Source organism: Oncorhynchus nerka, linkage group LG12, assembly GCF_034236695.1.
Source record: "Oncorhynchus nerka isolate Pitt River linkage group LG12, Oner_Uvic_2.0, whole genome shotgun sequence".
Classification (NCBI taxonomy): Eukaryota; Metazoa; Chordata; class Actinopteri; order Salmoniformes; family Salmonidae; genus Oncorhynchus; species Oncorhynchus nerka.
The window spans coordinates 36,173,354-36,189,656 of record NC_088407.1 but is presented as its reverse complement, the minus strand read 5'-3'; the positions used below and the strand labels follow the sequence as shown (position 1 = coordinate 36,189,656).

Here is a 16,303-nt window from a genome sequence, read left to right as displayed (position 1 = left end):
TGGGGTGAGGGTGAAAGGCATGCGTTTATGTCGTGCTCTCGTGTATCGGATCAATGCCGTTTTAAAGTGCATTTTAACAGACACCTGACGAAATATGCAACAATGTCCTGTCTCGAGCGATAATTATGGATGTTGTGGTTCGGTTTGTATATCTGCGCAGTCCAGTACTTCTGCTCACAGGTACCTCGGCGCTACCCGAGAGTGCTGCTTCGCTGCAGCGAATCAATAAACAACCATATTTACCATATGGAAGGATTAATCAAATCAGAACAAAAATATCAGACTAATCCTCTTTTTTCACTGCAGACATAAAGCTCTATAGAGGCCCACCATAGACGCAGGTTGACTTTTATTGGGATGATTCTTGTCCTGGAGGCAGAACTGAGCGATTTCCGCTAGATGGACCAGCTGCAGTCTAAATTGGCTATATTGAAAGAATTCAGAAAAACTACAATTAGGGATAACAGTGGGGTTCAAATCAAATCACACTTTTATTCATCACATGCTTCGTAAACAACAGGTGTAGACTAACAGTGAAATGCTTACTCACTGACCCTTCTCAACAATGCAGAGAGAAAGAAATGTAATGGGAGGTTACGGTGGGGGTTTAAAATCAGATTGTATGACTTTGTGGATGTGCCAGCAAGTGACCACTGCAGAACTGCCTCCAGAACAAGATCCATGCCAAAAAAAACGCTAACTTGCGAAATCTCAGGCCTCTCGTTTTTTTTAAAACGGGGCCCTCTTCAACAAAGTTTTTCACAGACCGGTGTGCTGTATGAAAAGGTTTCAAAAAAAGGGCCCTGTCGGTAAACTACAGAGCAGGAAATGTATTTGGCAGGAGCAGCATTCAGCAACTGGAGCAATGAAAAAACAAAAGGGGAAAAGGGGGTCTTAAAATAGTGGCACAATGGGTTTTCAACGATAAACAACGGTTTCCAAGGGGAATCTCAGGAAAGCAAGAGGTGAGGGGGGGTTTGTAGCGTATGTGTGTAAGTGCATGTGTGTTTCTTTCAATTTGAACCCCCATGGCCTCTTCCATACTGCGATTGAAATGGAATAGCTCAAAGGCCTTTGGAATAACATACGGGGGGGGGGGCAGAGGGGAAACTAAAAAGAACAGGTCTTTGTTTGATGTCAGCAGGATGGTTTGCTTTGCGGGCTTGTCGGAGTCCCCGGGAGAGGCGGGGCTGAGAGGGAGATCTGAGAGAGACGGCTCTACAAATACTAAGCAAACATCCTGACATTAGAGTGCAGACATCAGAAACACCTGTTCAAAATAACCATCTGGGCCCTAACACAATACCAGAAAGAAAAGTCAATCCGCTAAGGCAAAACAATGGGGACGTTATTCTCATAATATGATTATGTTATAAGTAATCTCTCCCCTTAAAAAAAACAACCAGTGGCGTACTGTACCTCTGGACAGACATTCCAGAAGAATCATGCTTCAGGATTGATGGGAAATACACTCGGTCCTGTTCTCACTCCAAAAGAGTGCACTGGACAGGGTGACCCCTCTCCATAGAACCAGTCCGTTTCTGATTTACCCAACGTGTCAGTGTATCCAATGCACACATTAGTCTGGCACTCCGTCTACAATGGTGTTGCGGTAACTTGGGACCATCGTCTGACAGCAAACCACCGTAGCTAACCTCTGTAACATCCTAATTGGTGTCTCGGGTCATTCCGTTACCCCTGGACCACTCGGTCTACAATAGTGCGCCGCTGTAATGTCATAATCTGTGTCTCGGGTAATCGTGTTACCTTGAGCCACTCCTCAGCCTGCTCTTTGCTCTGCACGGCCAGGACCAGGGCATCTGCTCCCTGGTGCACTATCTTCAGCTCGTGTTTCTTCTTCTTGCCGTCCTTGGGGACGTGTGTGATGCTGCAGCCTGATAACACTAGCTCCATCTGGGGCGCCTGGTCTTTAGATGACTTGTAGCACTGGAGGAGGGAGGAGAGAGAGAGAGAGAGAGAGAGAGAGAGAGAGAGAGAGAGAGAGAGAGAGAGGTCAATGAACCAGTGGATCAAGTGTTTGTGTGCGTCTCCGGGTGCGCGTGGCTATTGACGTGTGAAGGTGACAGTGTGTCTCTCTGTGTCTGTGCGTGCCTCCGTACCAGCAGCTTGTTGTCCTTGATGACACAGAGCAGCTTGGTCCACTGGCCGAAGCGTTTCTTGCGCAGCAGGAAGGCACAGATGCGTGCGTCCTTGACGAGATCCATGGAGGCCTCCTCGCTAGGCCACTGGTGTCGCATCTTCTTCCCTCTACCCTTCCCGTCCTCCTCCTCCTCGTCATACGACTCATACGAACTGCTCATCTGGTCCGAATCGTAGTCTGAGAGATCGTTGAGGGATAATAAAATGTAAGATATTGACTGCAGGGGCGGGCGTAGGTGCATTGTGAGTGAACCTGTGTTCAGTCCTCACTTTAGCTTTTCAAGTGTGTTTTTCGTTGTGCGTGTGTGTTTGTGTGTATTCACATGGATGTGCGTTTGTGTTTTGTACACTTACTGGAGGTGATGTATTCTGGGGCTTTTCCAGGACTGAGGGGGACGGCCTCTTCATAGTAGCCCTCTGGGAGAGACGAGCTGGGGAGAGGAGGAGGCCCGTTGTCTGGAGGCTGGAGGAAACACAGGGAGAGAGAGGGATTGGTTAGAGAGGTATTGGTTACGATGCACGTGTGTGTTAGAGCGTGACAGGCAGGGCGCAAACACAGGAAGTAGCTACGTCGGAGGGTCCCTTTAGTGGAACTTCAAAGATTAAGTGTGACCCCCGTCTATATGGTGGCCATCTTATCTCTAGATTATCAATGAGACAACGGGAGGAAGGGATTCATTTAGTAATCAGCTGAGTTGACTCATGATTGGCTTTGTCACAGCACCATGGAGGCAATCAACAGGTCAATCATTTTCACTAAGATGTGATGCTTTTCCACTTAGGCAATAACACTGGGGAGGGGGTAGAGGGAGAGAGAGAGAAGATCAAGAGAGAGAGAAGGAGATCACGAGAGAGAGAGAGAGAGAGAGGAAAAAAGAAGAAGAGGGGAGTAGGATGGAAAATAACACTTCTTTGTTGTCTTCCCCACTGAGCTAGCTAGGGCGCGAGGAGAAACTAACTCACGCGCTGGGGTCTTTGCCTTCGGCTCTTAAAATAACATAATTGCGGCAATAAAAATCTAATCTCTCCAAGTGCATGGAAATAAATGTCTTCGTTGACATTTAATGCGGGGATTTGAGCATTCTCAGAGTTGGTCTTCACCCAGAGTGAGAGAGTACAGAGAGAGAGAGAGAGAGAGAGAGAGAGAGAGAGAGAGAGAGAGAGAGAGAGAGAGAGAGAGAGAGAGAGAGAGAACATAGAGAGAATGAGAACAGAGATAGAGAATGAGACAGTACAGAGAGAGAGAGAGAACAGAGAGATTATAGAGAGAGAGAACAGAGAGAGTATAGAGAGAACAGAGAGAGGGAGAGAGAGAGATAAGCAATTATGGCTGGTGACTCCAATAAAGCCCCAGCAACACCCCCCCCCCCACCCCTTGTTTTTCTCATGGAACGGTCCGCTCTAATTTCAGCAGCTGCCGTTTTCTCCACCGGTGGAGGGTTTTAAGGGGGAAAATCCACCAGCGTTGTGAAACGCTAGCAATATGGGCCGTTGATCGCGGCCACTCCCAAAAAGGCGCCAACCGACGTCACATCGATGTCCCCATCGTCATGGCAACATGGATATACGTGGCTAGTCACGGGGGGGGGGCATAAAACATGTTGGTGTTGTTGTTTTCTTACAGTGCAGAGCTATGTCAAAATGTATTTGTTACCGTGTAATCAGCAAAGCATTTAAACTGGACACGTGAGCTAACCCTATAGAGAGAGAGAGAGAAGGAAATCACATGACACACAGTAGTGTTAGGATGTGGGGCAATCCATCCAACAGGTCTGCGTTGACCATATTTATACAGATAGATAGGGGATTCTAAATGCAATGTCAATACGATGACTCTACACTACACTCATTAACCCAAAGGGAAATTGTAGAAGAACCAGCAGTGTTTATGCCATAGACACTGGCATGCTAGTTGCCATAGTTGTAGCTAGAAACTAGGGTAAAAGTGTCAAATAGGATTATTACCAATCATGCAGCCCGTCTCTAATAACACTCAGCCACCCTGTCTAGGCTCAGGCAAACCCCAGAGACAAACACTAACCACTAATGATAAACACAAATTGATCACAGTGTGCGTTTCAGCACCAAAATGCTTCCTCAGTCTTTCTGCCTATGTCTTTACACCCTCCCCTCTTCCTTCTACAGTATTTACGCCCTTTATCTATCCATCTACACTCCCTTTCTCTCCATGTATGTTTTTTTAAAAACCTACCTGACTTGCCGAGTTAAATAAAAGATTAAGAACAAATTCTTATTTACAACGACGGCCTACACCGGCCAAACCCGGACGACGCTTGGCCAATTGTGCACTCCCAATCACGGCCGTTTATGATATAGCCTGGATTCGAAACCAGGGTGTCTGTAGAGACACCTCTAGCACTGAGATGCATTGCCTTAGACCGCTGCGCCACTCTGGAGCCCCCCCGCCTCCTCCTAGTGTTATCTCCTAAGTGGAAGTATGTACTCCCTATCTTGTATCTACCCTCGCTCTCCCTCGCTCTCCATCTACCCTCTGCCTCCCTCGCTCTCCATCTACCCTCGCTCTCTATCTACCCTCGCTCTCCATCTACCTTCTCCCTCCCTCGCTCTCCATCTACCCTCCCCCTCCCTCTCTTCCCCTCCTTTACCCTCTCCTCCATTCCTCGATCTCTATCTACCCTCTCCCTCCCTCTCTCCCCATCTACCCTCCCTCCCATCTACCCTCTGCCTCCTCTACCCTCTGCCTCCCTCCCATCTACCCTCGCTCTCCATCTACCCTCGCTCTCCATCTACCCTCGCTCTCCATCTACCCTCGCTCTCCATCTACCCTCTCTCTCCATCTACCCTCTCTCTCCCTCGCTCTCCATCTACCCTCCCCCTCCCTCTCTTCCCCTCCTTTACCCTCTCCCTCCATTCCTCGATCTCTATCTACCCTCTCTCCCCCATCTACCCTCTCCCTCCCTCTCTCCCCATCTACCCTCTCCCTTCCTCTCTCCCCATCTACCCTCTCCCTCCCTCTCTCCCCATCTACCCTCTACCTTCTCCCTCCCTCCCTCGCTCTCCGTCTACCCTCTCCCTCCCTCCCTCACTCCCTCGCTCTCCGTCTACCCTCTCCCCGTCTATCCCCTCTCCGTCTACCCTCTCTCCATCTATCCTCTCCATCTATCCTCTCTCTCTCCATCTACCCTCTCTCCATCTACCCTCTCTCCATCTATCCTCTCTCTCTCCATCTACCCTCTCTCCGTCTACCCTCTCTCCATCTATCCTCTCTCTCTCCATCTACCCCCTCTCCATCTACCCTCTCTCCATCTACCCTCTCCCCATCTATCCCCTCTCCATCTACCCTCTCCCGTCTACCCCCTCTCCGTCTACCCTCGCTCTCCGTCTACCCCCTCTCCATCTACCCTCTCTCAATCTATCCTCTCTCAATCTATCCTCTCTCTCTCCATCTACCCTCTCGCTCTCCATCTACCCTCTCTCTCTCCATCTACCCTCTCTCTCTCCATCTACGTATACTCCCCCGCTCTCTGTCCATCTATCCTCCCTATATATTCCCTTTCCATCTAGAACTTTAACTCCAAGCAATGGCTCGACCCCAAAACCTCATCATATTTCCTCTGGGAAACAGTGCTTTGTGGTGAACTCATTTTCTGGCAAGGTCACTGGCCCACTAAACTCCACAGATGCTCCCCCCACCCCTCCTGACCCTCCCAGAAACTTCCCCACTGCACCAAAAGAGGAAGAGAGAAAGAAAGAAAGTTGAGTGAGTGAGTGGAAGACTTCAAAATCAAGAAAGAACATTTTTTCAGCCTTGACATTTGAACAATAAGCTCTGGTAAAATACATCCTCTTGGCATTTTACCTTAAAACACAAAAGCTGGAGGTTGTGTTTGTGTTCGTGTGGTGGACTGCTTGGACTGTTGATGTTGGAAGGCCGTAACCTCTCAGCAGTATCAGAATGTGCTCATTTCCTTCTTAGAGCATGTTAGCAACAATAGCAGCATTAATAACTCTCGAGACTTGAAAGTTTTAGATTTGCGTTTTCAAACGCAATTGAAATTACTTAAGATGGAGATTGGAGTTGTGACCCCATCACTCTACTATGAGAGGTATTCAGGGTCTGGTCAAGTGCATTGGACACACACACACACACACACACACAAGCATCCGCGCAATCACGCACACACACACCTACTTTTCGAACAGCCTGTTCGCATCCCAGAAATAATCTGGCTTGACGAATCACACGATCCGACTAACAGAATGCATTGTGGTCCAAGTGCATTCCAGCCTCTGATTGACCGTAAACAAACACCATCCGTAAACACCACAGAGGTGTCGGATCCAGATCGATGTCTACACGGCTAATTAGCCCTAATCATTAGCATCTTGTTCAGCTGATCCTTACGCTGTACGCATGCAGTTCCAAACAAACCCTGAAAGTTTTGAAATTGAACCAAGTTCTCCTATAGATGCATATGGCCTTGAACCCACCAATTCCGTTCCACATCCCAAAGCTATCTGCATAATACACTCCTATTGTGAATTCCCACCCATGTATCTTTTACATTAACAGATCTGTGCATGTGATGCCCTTAAACCCAGCAATTTCCCCAATTCCAGGGAGCAGCCCACGTGTAATTAGGGAGCAGCAGTGCGGGAGGCCTGACTGTCCTTGGTTTGGAGACAATGTGGGGGAGATTTTTGTCTTTCTAGCCTGGGCTTAGCTCTCCATACCGCAATCCATTCTCTGTCTGTCTGCGTAGGAGGGGTAGTCCGTGTTGTGTCAATGTTTTTGCTGTCGTGGGAGTTGTGGGAACACAGAGGGGACAGAAGCAGGCTAACTCGCAGTTTGTCTGAGAGAGAAAGACTTCCCAAGATGCTTTGGGGTTTCTATCCATTTAGGTTGAGGGCTTCTCCATACACTATATAATAAAAACTACGTAGACACCCCTTCAAATGAATGGTTTTGGCTATTTCAGCCACACCTGTTGCTGACAGGTGTATAAAATCGAGCACACAGCCATGCAATCTCCAAAGACAAACATTGATAGTAGAATGGCCTCAATGAAGAGCTGTGGCTTTCAATGTTGCACCATCATCGGAATCCACCTTTTCAATAAGTCAGTTCGTAAAATTCTTGCCCTGCTAGAGCTGCCCGGGTCAACTGTAAGCGCCGTTAGTCTAGGAGCAACAATGGCTCATGAAGTGGTAGGCCACACAAGCTCACAGAATGGGACCGCCGAGTGCTGAAGCATGTAATGCGTCAAAATCATCTATCCTTGGTTGTAACAGTCACTACGAGATCCAAACTGCCTCTGGAAGCTCACGTGTTCGTCGGGAGCTTCATGAAATAGATGTCCATGGCCGAGCAGCCACACACAAGTCTAAGATCAGCATGCGCAATGCCAAGCGTCGGCTAGAGCGGTGTAAAGCTTGCCGCCATTGGACTCTGGAGTAGTTGAAACGCGTTCCCCGGAAATGACGATTCACGCCATCTGGCAGTCCGACCGACGAATCTGGGTTTGGCGGATGCCAGAACGCTACCTGCCCGAATGCATAGTGCCAACTGTAAAGTTTGGTGGAGGATGAATAATGGTCTGGGGCCTTGTTTCATGGTTCAGACTAGGCCATTAATTCCAGTGAAGGGAAATCTTAACGCTACAGCATACAATGACATTCTAGATGATTCTTTACTTCCAACATTGTGTCAACAGTTTGGTCAAGGCCCTTTCCTGTTTCAGCCTTGACCAGGTCAATACAGAAATGGTTCAATCGAGATAGGTGTGGAAGAACTTGACTGCCCTGCACAGAGCCCTGACCTAAACTCCATCGAACACCTTGGGATGAATTGGAACACCGACTGCGAGCCAGGCCTAATCGCCCAACATCAGTGTCCGACCTCAATAATGCTGAATAAAATCAAGTCCCCGCAGCAATGTTCCAACATCTAGTGGAAACCCTTCCCAGGAGAGTGAAGGCTGTTAGAGCAGCAAAGGGGGGACCAACTCAATATTAATGTCCATGATTTTGGAATGAGATGTTTGACGAGCAGGTATCCACATACTTTTGGTCATGAAGTGAAATGAATATAAAAAAAAAAATCTTAAATTTTTGGAGTTAGAAATTACATATACCAATTAATTATTGAAGAATATAACATACATTTTAAAGAGACTCATGTCTATAATTCTCTTTTTTCTTGGTTTTAATTTAGTTATAGTAGTGTCAAAAGCTGGCCAACATACTTTGTATTAGCCCATGGTGAACAACAACACATGTTTTCTTCCATCTCATTCTCCATGACCCTGCCATTCCTATTCTAATATGGGTCCAGTCAAGTGCAGCCAACTTTAATCTGAGCTTTTCTGCTTACTAAATATGGAGGTCATATCTCTGCCAGCCCCTGCAGCAGTTGGGGTCATCAGTGCATCTAAACCAAACAAGAGGGGGGAGAATTACTGATAAGCATTGCGTGTGCATTCACATATGCACGCACACACACACACACACACACACACACACACACACACACACAGATCATGGAGCCGTGCTAAGGCAGCACTTCACGGCGTATCAAACTGACTTCTGGGCCTCTGAGCCTTTTGCCTGGCCTTAGTGAACTCGCATGCACTGTAGGAACAGAAGCAGTCTCTAGCACGCCTACCCCGCTCTCCATATGAAACTGCCCCTGACGGTTGAAGGATGGTGAATAGTCCATTGTGTCTGAGAGAAACTCAAACCGGACTTCTACAGATTAGTCACTAGAGCACTCATACCAGTCCAAGAGCTTCTTGAACACGCACACTCATGAAGACGCCCACATCCAGCTACTCTCACTCATGCACACACACACCATACCAGTGGTTGGTGTGGAAAAAGCACCCTCTGCTGGATCCAAAAACCCAGCACTCCTCCCTTTCAGAACAAGCATGGCCACTGAGCCATGTTCACTGATGCTAATCTACGTGTTACACCAAACTGTTTTTACACAACCTGCCCATATTAGTGGAACCTCAGCAAACCCTTGTACCAGTTCCCATTCCGAATTCTATTCTCTCCCTCACTCCCTCCTTCCCTCCCTCCCTCCCTCTTTTCCTGGGAATGGGAGTGGGGGATAAGTCTGTGTTTCTAGGCAGGTGTGCTCGTGCAGGCAGCCGGGGCGGATGTGCCAGTCTGAATGCCGAGAAGGGAAAAACCCAGCACAAGAGAAACAAGCATTGAGGGAGTGTGGAGCAGAGGAGTGATAGGAAACTTCCAGACCTCCACACCTCTTCCCCTCTTTCTGCCACCTCACAATGAGGTGTCAATATGGGCCAGAGGGAGGGGAGGGGTCTGGTGCAATGCACCCCCAAAAAATGTTGGGGGCACTGAGCAAAGTCTGCTGAGCGCAAACGTTGTGAAAAAGATGTGCAACGTTCAGCGGGTTTACTGTGACCACTGAGGCTGTACCTGCTTTAAGTTGACATTTTAACAGTGGCCAAGTATGCTACTGTGACTATTTGATAATAATGTGAGCCTACTAGAGTGGCCTACCATCAAAAACAATGGAGAAAATGCATCCAATAACATTTTAACATTGAAATAGCTGTTTTATCATTCAGCCTACAGTAGCAGCCAATGTGTGGTGTTCAACGTAGGACTACATTCCATGAGACTTTTGAAAAAACACGTGCAGGGCTTGACATTAACCTGTTTATCCCCTTGTCCTTCAGACATGGAGGTAACTGAAAATGTTGTGTTGTTTGATGCAAGAAACCACCTTACAAAATAAAATGCATTATTATTCCCATACCATTATTACAGCGAATCAGACAAATTATGCTACCCTCTGCCTATTGGCTACTTAGCTTATTCAAGACGGTCTCAAAATTCAAAACTGACCCTTTAAGACAAACTTTTCAAAGATGTCTAGAAATGTATGTTTTGTGCTCTTGTAGGAAGCAATCACTCCCCTATTGCTGACTACAAAGGATATGAACAAAATGTGCACAAGTAAATGTGCACACATGCAGCTCTTGCTTGAACTCAAAACAATCACATCTACTCACAACTGCTCATGCTGTGAACACAGTCCAGTTCAAAGTAAAATGGCAAGAATCCATATGGCAAAGGCCTATTTGCATATAGGCCTACTGCAGCTCTGATTGGTTATGCTGCACCAGTTTGTGTTGAGTACGGGCTGAGTCATGATTGTCAGTGCGATAGAATCCTACTACGATGCATTCTGCCGAAAACAAAATCTCTTGTATAGTTCATTTTGTTTCGGTATCTTAATTCGATCACAATTGCCACAGTAAAGGGAAATGTTGATAGTGTTAACAGAGAAAACTCTAGAACAGTGGTCACCAACCTTTTGAGTCAACATCACTTCCTGGGTCAAAAATACCCAAATCTACCACTCAGATTTTTTTTTAACATGACTTAAAAATATGTAAGCCTATGCAACATGAACCAATTAAAAACAGTACTGTAGCAATTAGGTTTGTGCAGTAAGCTACAGGCCCAATACATGATCACTGCATATAGGCTTTCCTTGAATTGCCCTGCCATTGCACTGTTGTTTGGGATTTAAAAAATATATCATATTTCAAACTTTGAGGTAGGCTATGTGATCACACCGGTAATAGAGCCGTTGTTGGATTACTTGTGAGGCACAGCTAAGTGAGCATACACTTTACAGGAGGCTGGTGGCACCTTAATTAGGGAGAATTGACTTGTGGTAATGGCTAGAGCGGTTTCCATGTGTTTGATGCCATTTCATTTGCTCTGATCCGGCCATTATTAATGAGCTCTTCTCCCCTCAGCAATTTACTTTTTATTTCACTGGGCTGATGGTGCCTGCATCTGATGGTCAGTCTCAGAGTAGGGAGAGAGCAGAAGATTGAGGGTCCGCCTCTCTACATCCGTCCGCTCTCCCTTTCCTCCACTGACACAAACCAAAAATGGACACCGTCTTCCAGCTGATGGCAAAATTTGATGGCAAAAAATGATTTCTGCCTCATGCACCAATTCATGCCGTTACTCCTATGAACATGAGAAAGTGAAATATTCCTCGATATTAAAAAAGACCCAAGCCACTAATAATAACAACAACGCAAGCCTGTAGATACACTGTCCTACTCATTCATTCCTGCTGCACCGCTTGTTGTAGCGCGGAGCGGAAATAGAAAGAACGCGCATTTTACGGATTATAAGTGTTGAATACAAAGTGTTGACAGTGCTGAGTAAGAACTTAAACATGAACTCACTCATGAAAACAGCAGCTCTTTGCTGTATTCGTTGACAGTCTCTCTCTAGTCATGGTTTTAAAATCTCACAGTATTAACTCTGATGTAGCTTTATTTTATGCCTGCTACGTTACTGCAGACACGGTAATCGGAGCCTCCGATTGGCCAACGGTAGACCTATAGTGCACTTGATTTGCTCTCCGGGCCTTCCAGGAAGGAAGAGTTTGTACCTTCAGACACATGAAATGGTTCAAAATGGCAACAGTTGATTCAGGTGTACCTACCGCCATCAGCCCAAGACAAATAAAAAAAGAAACAAGGCTTTATCATTGGGTTTTTTACAGATATATTTGGCGATCGACTAGGGAATGCCTTAGAGATTGACCAATCGATCGCGATCGACCTGTTGGTGACCACTGCTCTACAAAGTTGAGACGTTTAATCTTGTGCTTCTCTCCGTGGGCTGATATTTCTTCTGTGTGGCAGTCTCGGGGCTACTGCGCACCCACACAGCTTACAGGGAACATTGGTCAGGGGTAGAGCCTGGGATAGAGGGGCCGAGAAGGCCCCTGCTTTTGTTGGACAGCCCCCTGAGTGTCTTTTTGGGCTGGAATGGACTTTGCCTATTGTACTGGGAGAGAGCTGGCATAGTGAAACAGGCACACACACTCACATACTCATTCACTCCGAACACACATCCACACTCACATACCGAACAGACCCTCACTTACTTAGTCACACAGGAAGCTTGGTCCTTGCCAACTACCTACAGTCAGTCGTCATTCAGTTAGTTTAAGAGAGCGCTCTCATTCACCGAGTCAAATACGTATTCAGCTAGATCTTAATGCTTTGTTTTACTCCGTTTTAGAGGCAGTGTGAGTTTCTTTATATAGTCAGTTAGATCACATCATCGATGGGAATAGAGAGAGACTTGGCCCTATAAAAACGGTCTTTGAAAACGTTTTGGGGGGAAAAGGAGCGAAATTGGTTTTCCATTTGTGCTCCAGTTTTCAGGGAAACTTTTTCCAAACGAGTTCATACGCATAAAGGCCCGTGGAGGTTGGTGACTCTTCACGCCACGGTCCCATCACGTGATCTTTTAAAAGTGTCACTGCTCGTCATGAGATTTCCTTACCGTAATAAAAAAAACGTGATTAAAAATGGAGATTTATACCGCTTGTTGTGTCGTTTCCACAGAGATGTGGGAGCTGTTTCATCGTGGATTTGTTGTTCTGTGTCAACAGTAAATCATGTTTAATTGCCTTTGTCCATGACACAATACGATGGTGAGGTGACTGCATTTAACTGCGGTTAGACCAACCACCAAGTATGGGAAGTCCACTGAGAAACTAATGCCCAAGCAAGTGATGGCAGGGCCAATTTTGCCTAAGTTGGCCATCAATACCACAGTATATTGAAACGAACACCCCAAACCAAATCACAAGCAACTAACTAAATGGGTGAATTGATTCATTGGGAAGTGATTGATTCAGCTCCAGGCTCATACTGTGTACGCACATCAAGGCTTCATTTAGAATGGTGACATTGTTACATGCCAGGACTAAATGTGTCTCTCTTTTAGGTTAGAATTGGATTGACCAAATACAGAAGAATCGGGCTTATCCAACCACAACACAGCAATGGCCATTGTGACAGACTATTGGCTTTCAAGTGGTTGTTGTTAGCAATTCTTATCAGTAATGTTCTTTCTTTCCAACCCCCCACAAGGTTTTCAACAATTCAGACACTTGCAAAAAGAGACCCCTTTAAATAGTACTGAAGCCCAACTCAGTACACGGTAGGGATAGGAATGTGTGTATGTATAGAGTTCCACGTGTGGAAACGTTCTACAGTAGACTGACATGAAGGAAAGCACACAGAGAAGAAGAAAAATAATCAAGGAACTCACAAACACAGTGGGAGAGTGATTCCACTGTGTGAGTATTTTTGAGTGTGCATGTGTGTGTCTACACTAACTCGGACACAAAGCCCTCGGCCGAGACACATATTTATCTTTACAAGCGCTTGGGGAGGAAACGAGGAGGAGGAGCGAGTTGTCTCAGTCAGGAGTTGAGAGAGAGAGAGAGAGAGACAGAGAGAGACAGAGAGACAGAGAGACAGAGACAGACAGACAGACAGACAGACAGACAGATTAAACACAAATGGAGCTCGTCTGCCTCAGAGAGACAAATACAGCCAGGCGGAGTGGAGTGGATAACCGAGTGGACTGGAGAACGGAGTGTGTGGTTGTGTGTGTAAGAGGAAGATAGTGTATATGCTCTGATTGTAAACACAAAACTATGTGGACACCCCTTCAAATTTGTGGATTCGGCTATTTCAGACCCACCAATTGTTGATGGTGTATAAAATCGAGTACACAGTCATGCAATCTCCATAGACAAACATTGGCAGTAGAATGGCCTTACTGAAGAGCTCAGTGACTTTCAACGTAACACCGTCATTGGATGCCGCTTTTCTAACAAGTCAGTTCGGCAAATTTCTGCCCTGCTAGAGCTGCCCCGGTCAATTGTAAGTGCTGTTATTGTGAAGTGGAAACATCTAGGAGCAACAACAGCTCAGCCGCGAAGTGTAGTGATGAATTACGCTTCACCATCCGGCAGTTCGATGGACGAATCTGAGTTTGGTGGATGTCAGGAGAACGCTACCTGCCCGAATGCATAATGCCAACTGTAAAGTTTGGTGGATGAGGAATAATGGCATTCTAGACAACTCTGTGCTTCCAACTTTGTGGCAACAGTTTGGGGAAGGCCCTTTCCTATTTCAGCATGACAATGCCACTGGGCACAAAGTGAGGTCCATAAAGAAATGGTTTGTCGGGATCATTGTGGAATAACTTGACTGGCCTATACAGAGCCCTGACCTCAACCCCATCAAACATCTTTGGGATGAATTGGAACACCGACTGCGAGCCAGGCCCAATCGCCCAACACCAGTGCCAGACCTCACTAATGCTATTGTGGCTGAATGGAAGCAAGTCCCTGCAGCAATGTTCCAACATCTAGTGTAAAGCCTTCCCAGAAGAGTGGAGGCTTCAATAGCGGCAAAGGGGGAGACCAACTCCATATTAATGCCCATGATTTTGGAATGAGATGTTGGACGAGCAGCTGTCCACAGACTTTTGGTTGTGTATCTCTGTATGTCCACGTACAAATATGTGTATATCGGGCGTGTGTATGCGAACAAGAAAGAGAAATTGTGTGTGTATGAGTGGCTCTCTATGAAATTGTGTGTAGGGGGTGGCTGGGTTGATTTGGGGAGAGGAGGAGGTGAGGTGTGTGTGTGGGGGGGGGCTCGCCAACATCAACACAGATGGAATTCATTTGTCTCAGCAGCAGGCCTGGCTAGGCTTGCCCCTTACTCTCCTGCATCGAACTGGGATGGAGCAGCACCACTCTCAAACCCACACTCCATGCAATGTATCTGAGAGCAACTGAGGCTGGGCCATTCATCTGGCTCAAAGTAATGACATCAAATAGAGGCACATGTACACGCCTAACACCCTGTGTGATGGCTATCGGTAAGGGTCAAGGTGTAGACTGAAACCCTGCTGTTGAAACACCACAGGGAGCGTAGCTGAGAGACAAAAGGGAGAGCGAGAGATAGAGAGAGACAGAGAGAGATAGGATGGACTGTTCCCACGAGGTTTCAGTCAGTCTGTGTCAATCTGAACGCCTGGTGGCAATTATGACTGCCTAATCACGGCCAGCTGTGTGTGTGTGTGTGTGTGTGTGTGTGTGTGAAACATGGGCGTACAAGAGTAAAGAAACTCCCCCTTCATCCTCTGTCTGATACACAGATTTATGAGGTGAAGGTTGGATAGTGTTGCAGTGTATACCAAAACTGCTATACTTTTCCAATACAAGAACATTAAACATTTTGTTACTTGTAAGTACTTCTGTCAAATGTGTCTCGCGTCACATAGGCATTGTGAGGATCGAGTCTGTCTGGTCATTAGACTGAATCTTCTCAAGGGGGCTGTATAGCTGGCCAGGCTGCACTTGCGCAAGCCATTTTGAGCAGAAAGCAAAGGGAGAGAAAATGCAGACAGCATGGCTCCTTCAAAGGGAAACATCATCCCTTGTTGCCAACACTGGCTGCAGAAGCTAAACTATGGGAATACATGTATTAAAGAGCAGCCCACGAAACAACTAAGCAAAAGGTGTTACAAAGCAGAGCAGTGCAAGGGAGGGTTAGTTCCAAAACATTTCAAATAAAAAAAAATTACACATGACATTTGCATTGTAGCGTTGTCATTCTATGAAAATTTGAATTATGTTTGAGTGACAATGACATGAAAATATATTCAGCGTGACATTTGTGAGCATTATAATATGATTAGACAACTCAAAAGGCCAGTAGCCATTAGCCAGCCAGCAGCCCTGGGCGAAGCGTTGCACCCTGGGAAGTGAAATTGCACTCTGAGAATAGTACTATGATGTGTAAAATGTTTTTCTATGGCCTGTAGACTATCTGATCTAATGAGCTTCAAAGTGTGTTTTGTGTCATTTTGGAACTAAACTATTCATTTAATACATTCAATTATTTAGGTGTAATGAATTATATGTCTAATGAATGTCATTTGACACAATATTATGGCCATAGATTAGCAAATTAACACTGATATGTATCAAACTACATTTAAAAAAATATTTAGACATAATTGGTTTGGCATAAGAAAAATGTAAGGTATTCTGTTATTTAATATAGTGTTATTTTTTTTGCAAGAATTTGAATATAGAATATATTCTATTTGTTCTACCAGTTATCAACATTTTGTTCAATGTTAAAAAAAAAAGTAAAGCCCAGTGATTATTCTGTGTCTTCAGCTAATATGTTATTTCTTTTTTCCCTGGTATTGTTTCAGCATCATCAGAGTATCATTTTGGTATTGAGTACAATTTCAGTATCAAGTA

General features: G+C 45.9%; 1 protein-coding gene across 3 annotated transcripts in view; it reads right to left on the bottom strand.

Moving 5' to 3' along the window:
* The window catches only part of afap1 (actin filament associated protein 1), a 117,944-nt gene that overhangs the window by 24,362 nt on the left and 77,279 nt on the right, over window positions 1-16,303 (bottom strand). For all 3 annotated transcript variants that reach the window (XM_029674805.2, XM_029674804.2, XM_029674806.2), the window contains exons 4-6: window positions 2,515-2,623; window positions 2,121-2,338; window positions 1,768-1,947 (exon numbers count right to left, since the gene is read on the bottom strand). In XM_029674805.2, the coding sequence (XP_029530665.2) occupies window positions 1,768-1,947; window positions 2,121-2,338; window positions 2,515-2,623 (507 nt within the window). The remainder of the gene's footprint in view (window positions 1-1,767; window positions 1,948-2,120; window positions 2,339-2,514; window positions 2,624-16,303) is intronic.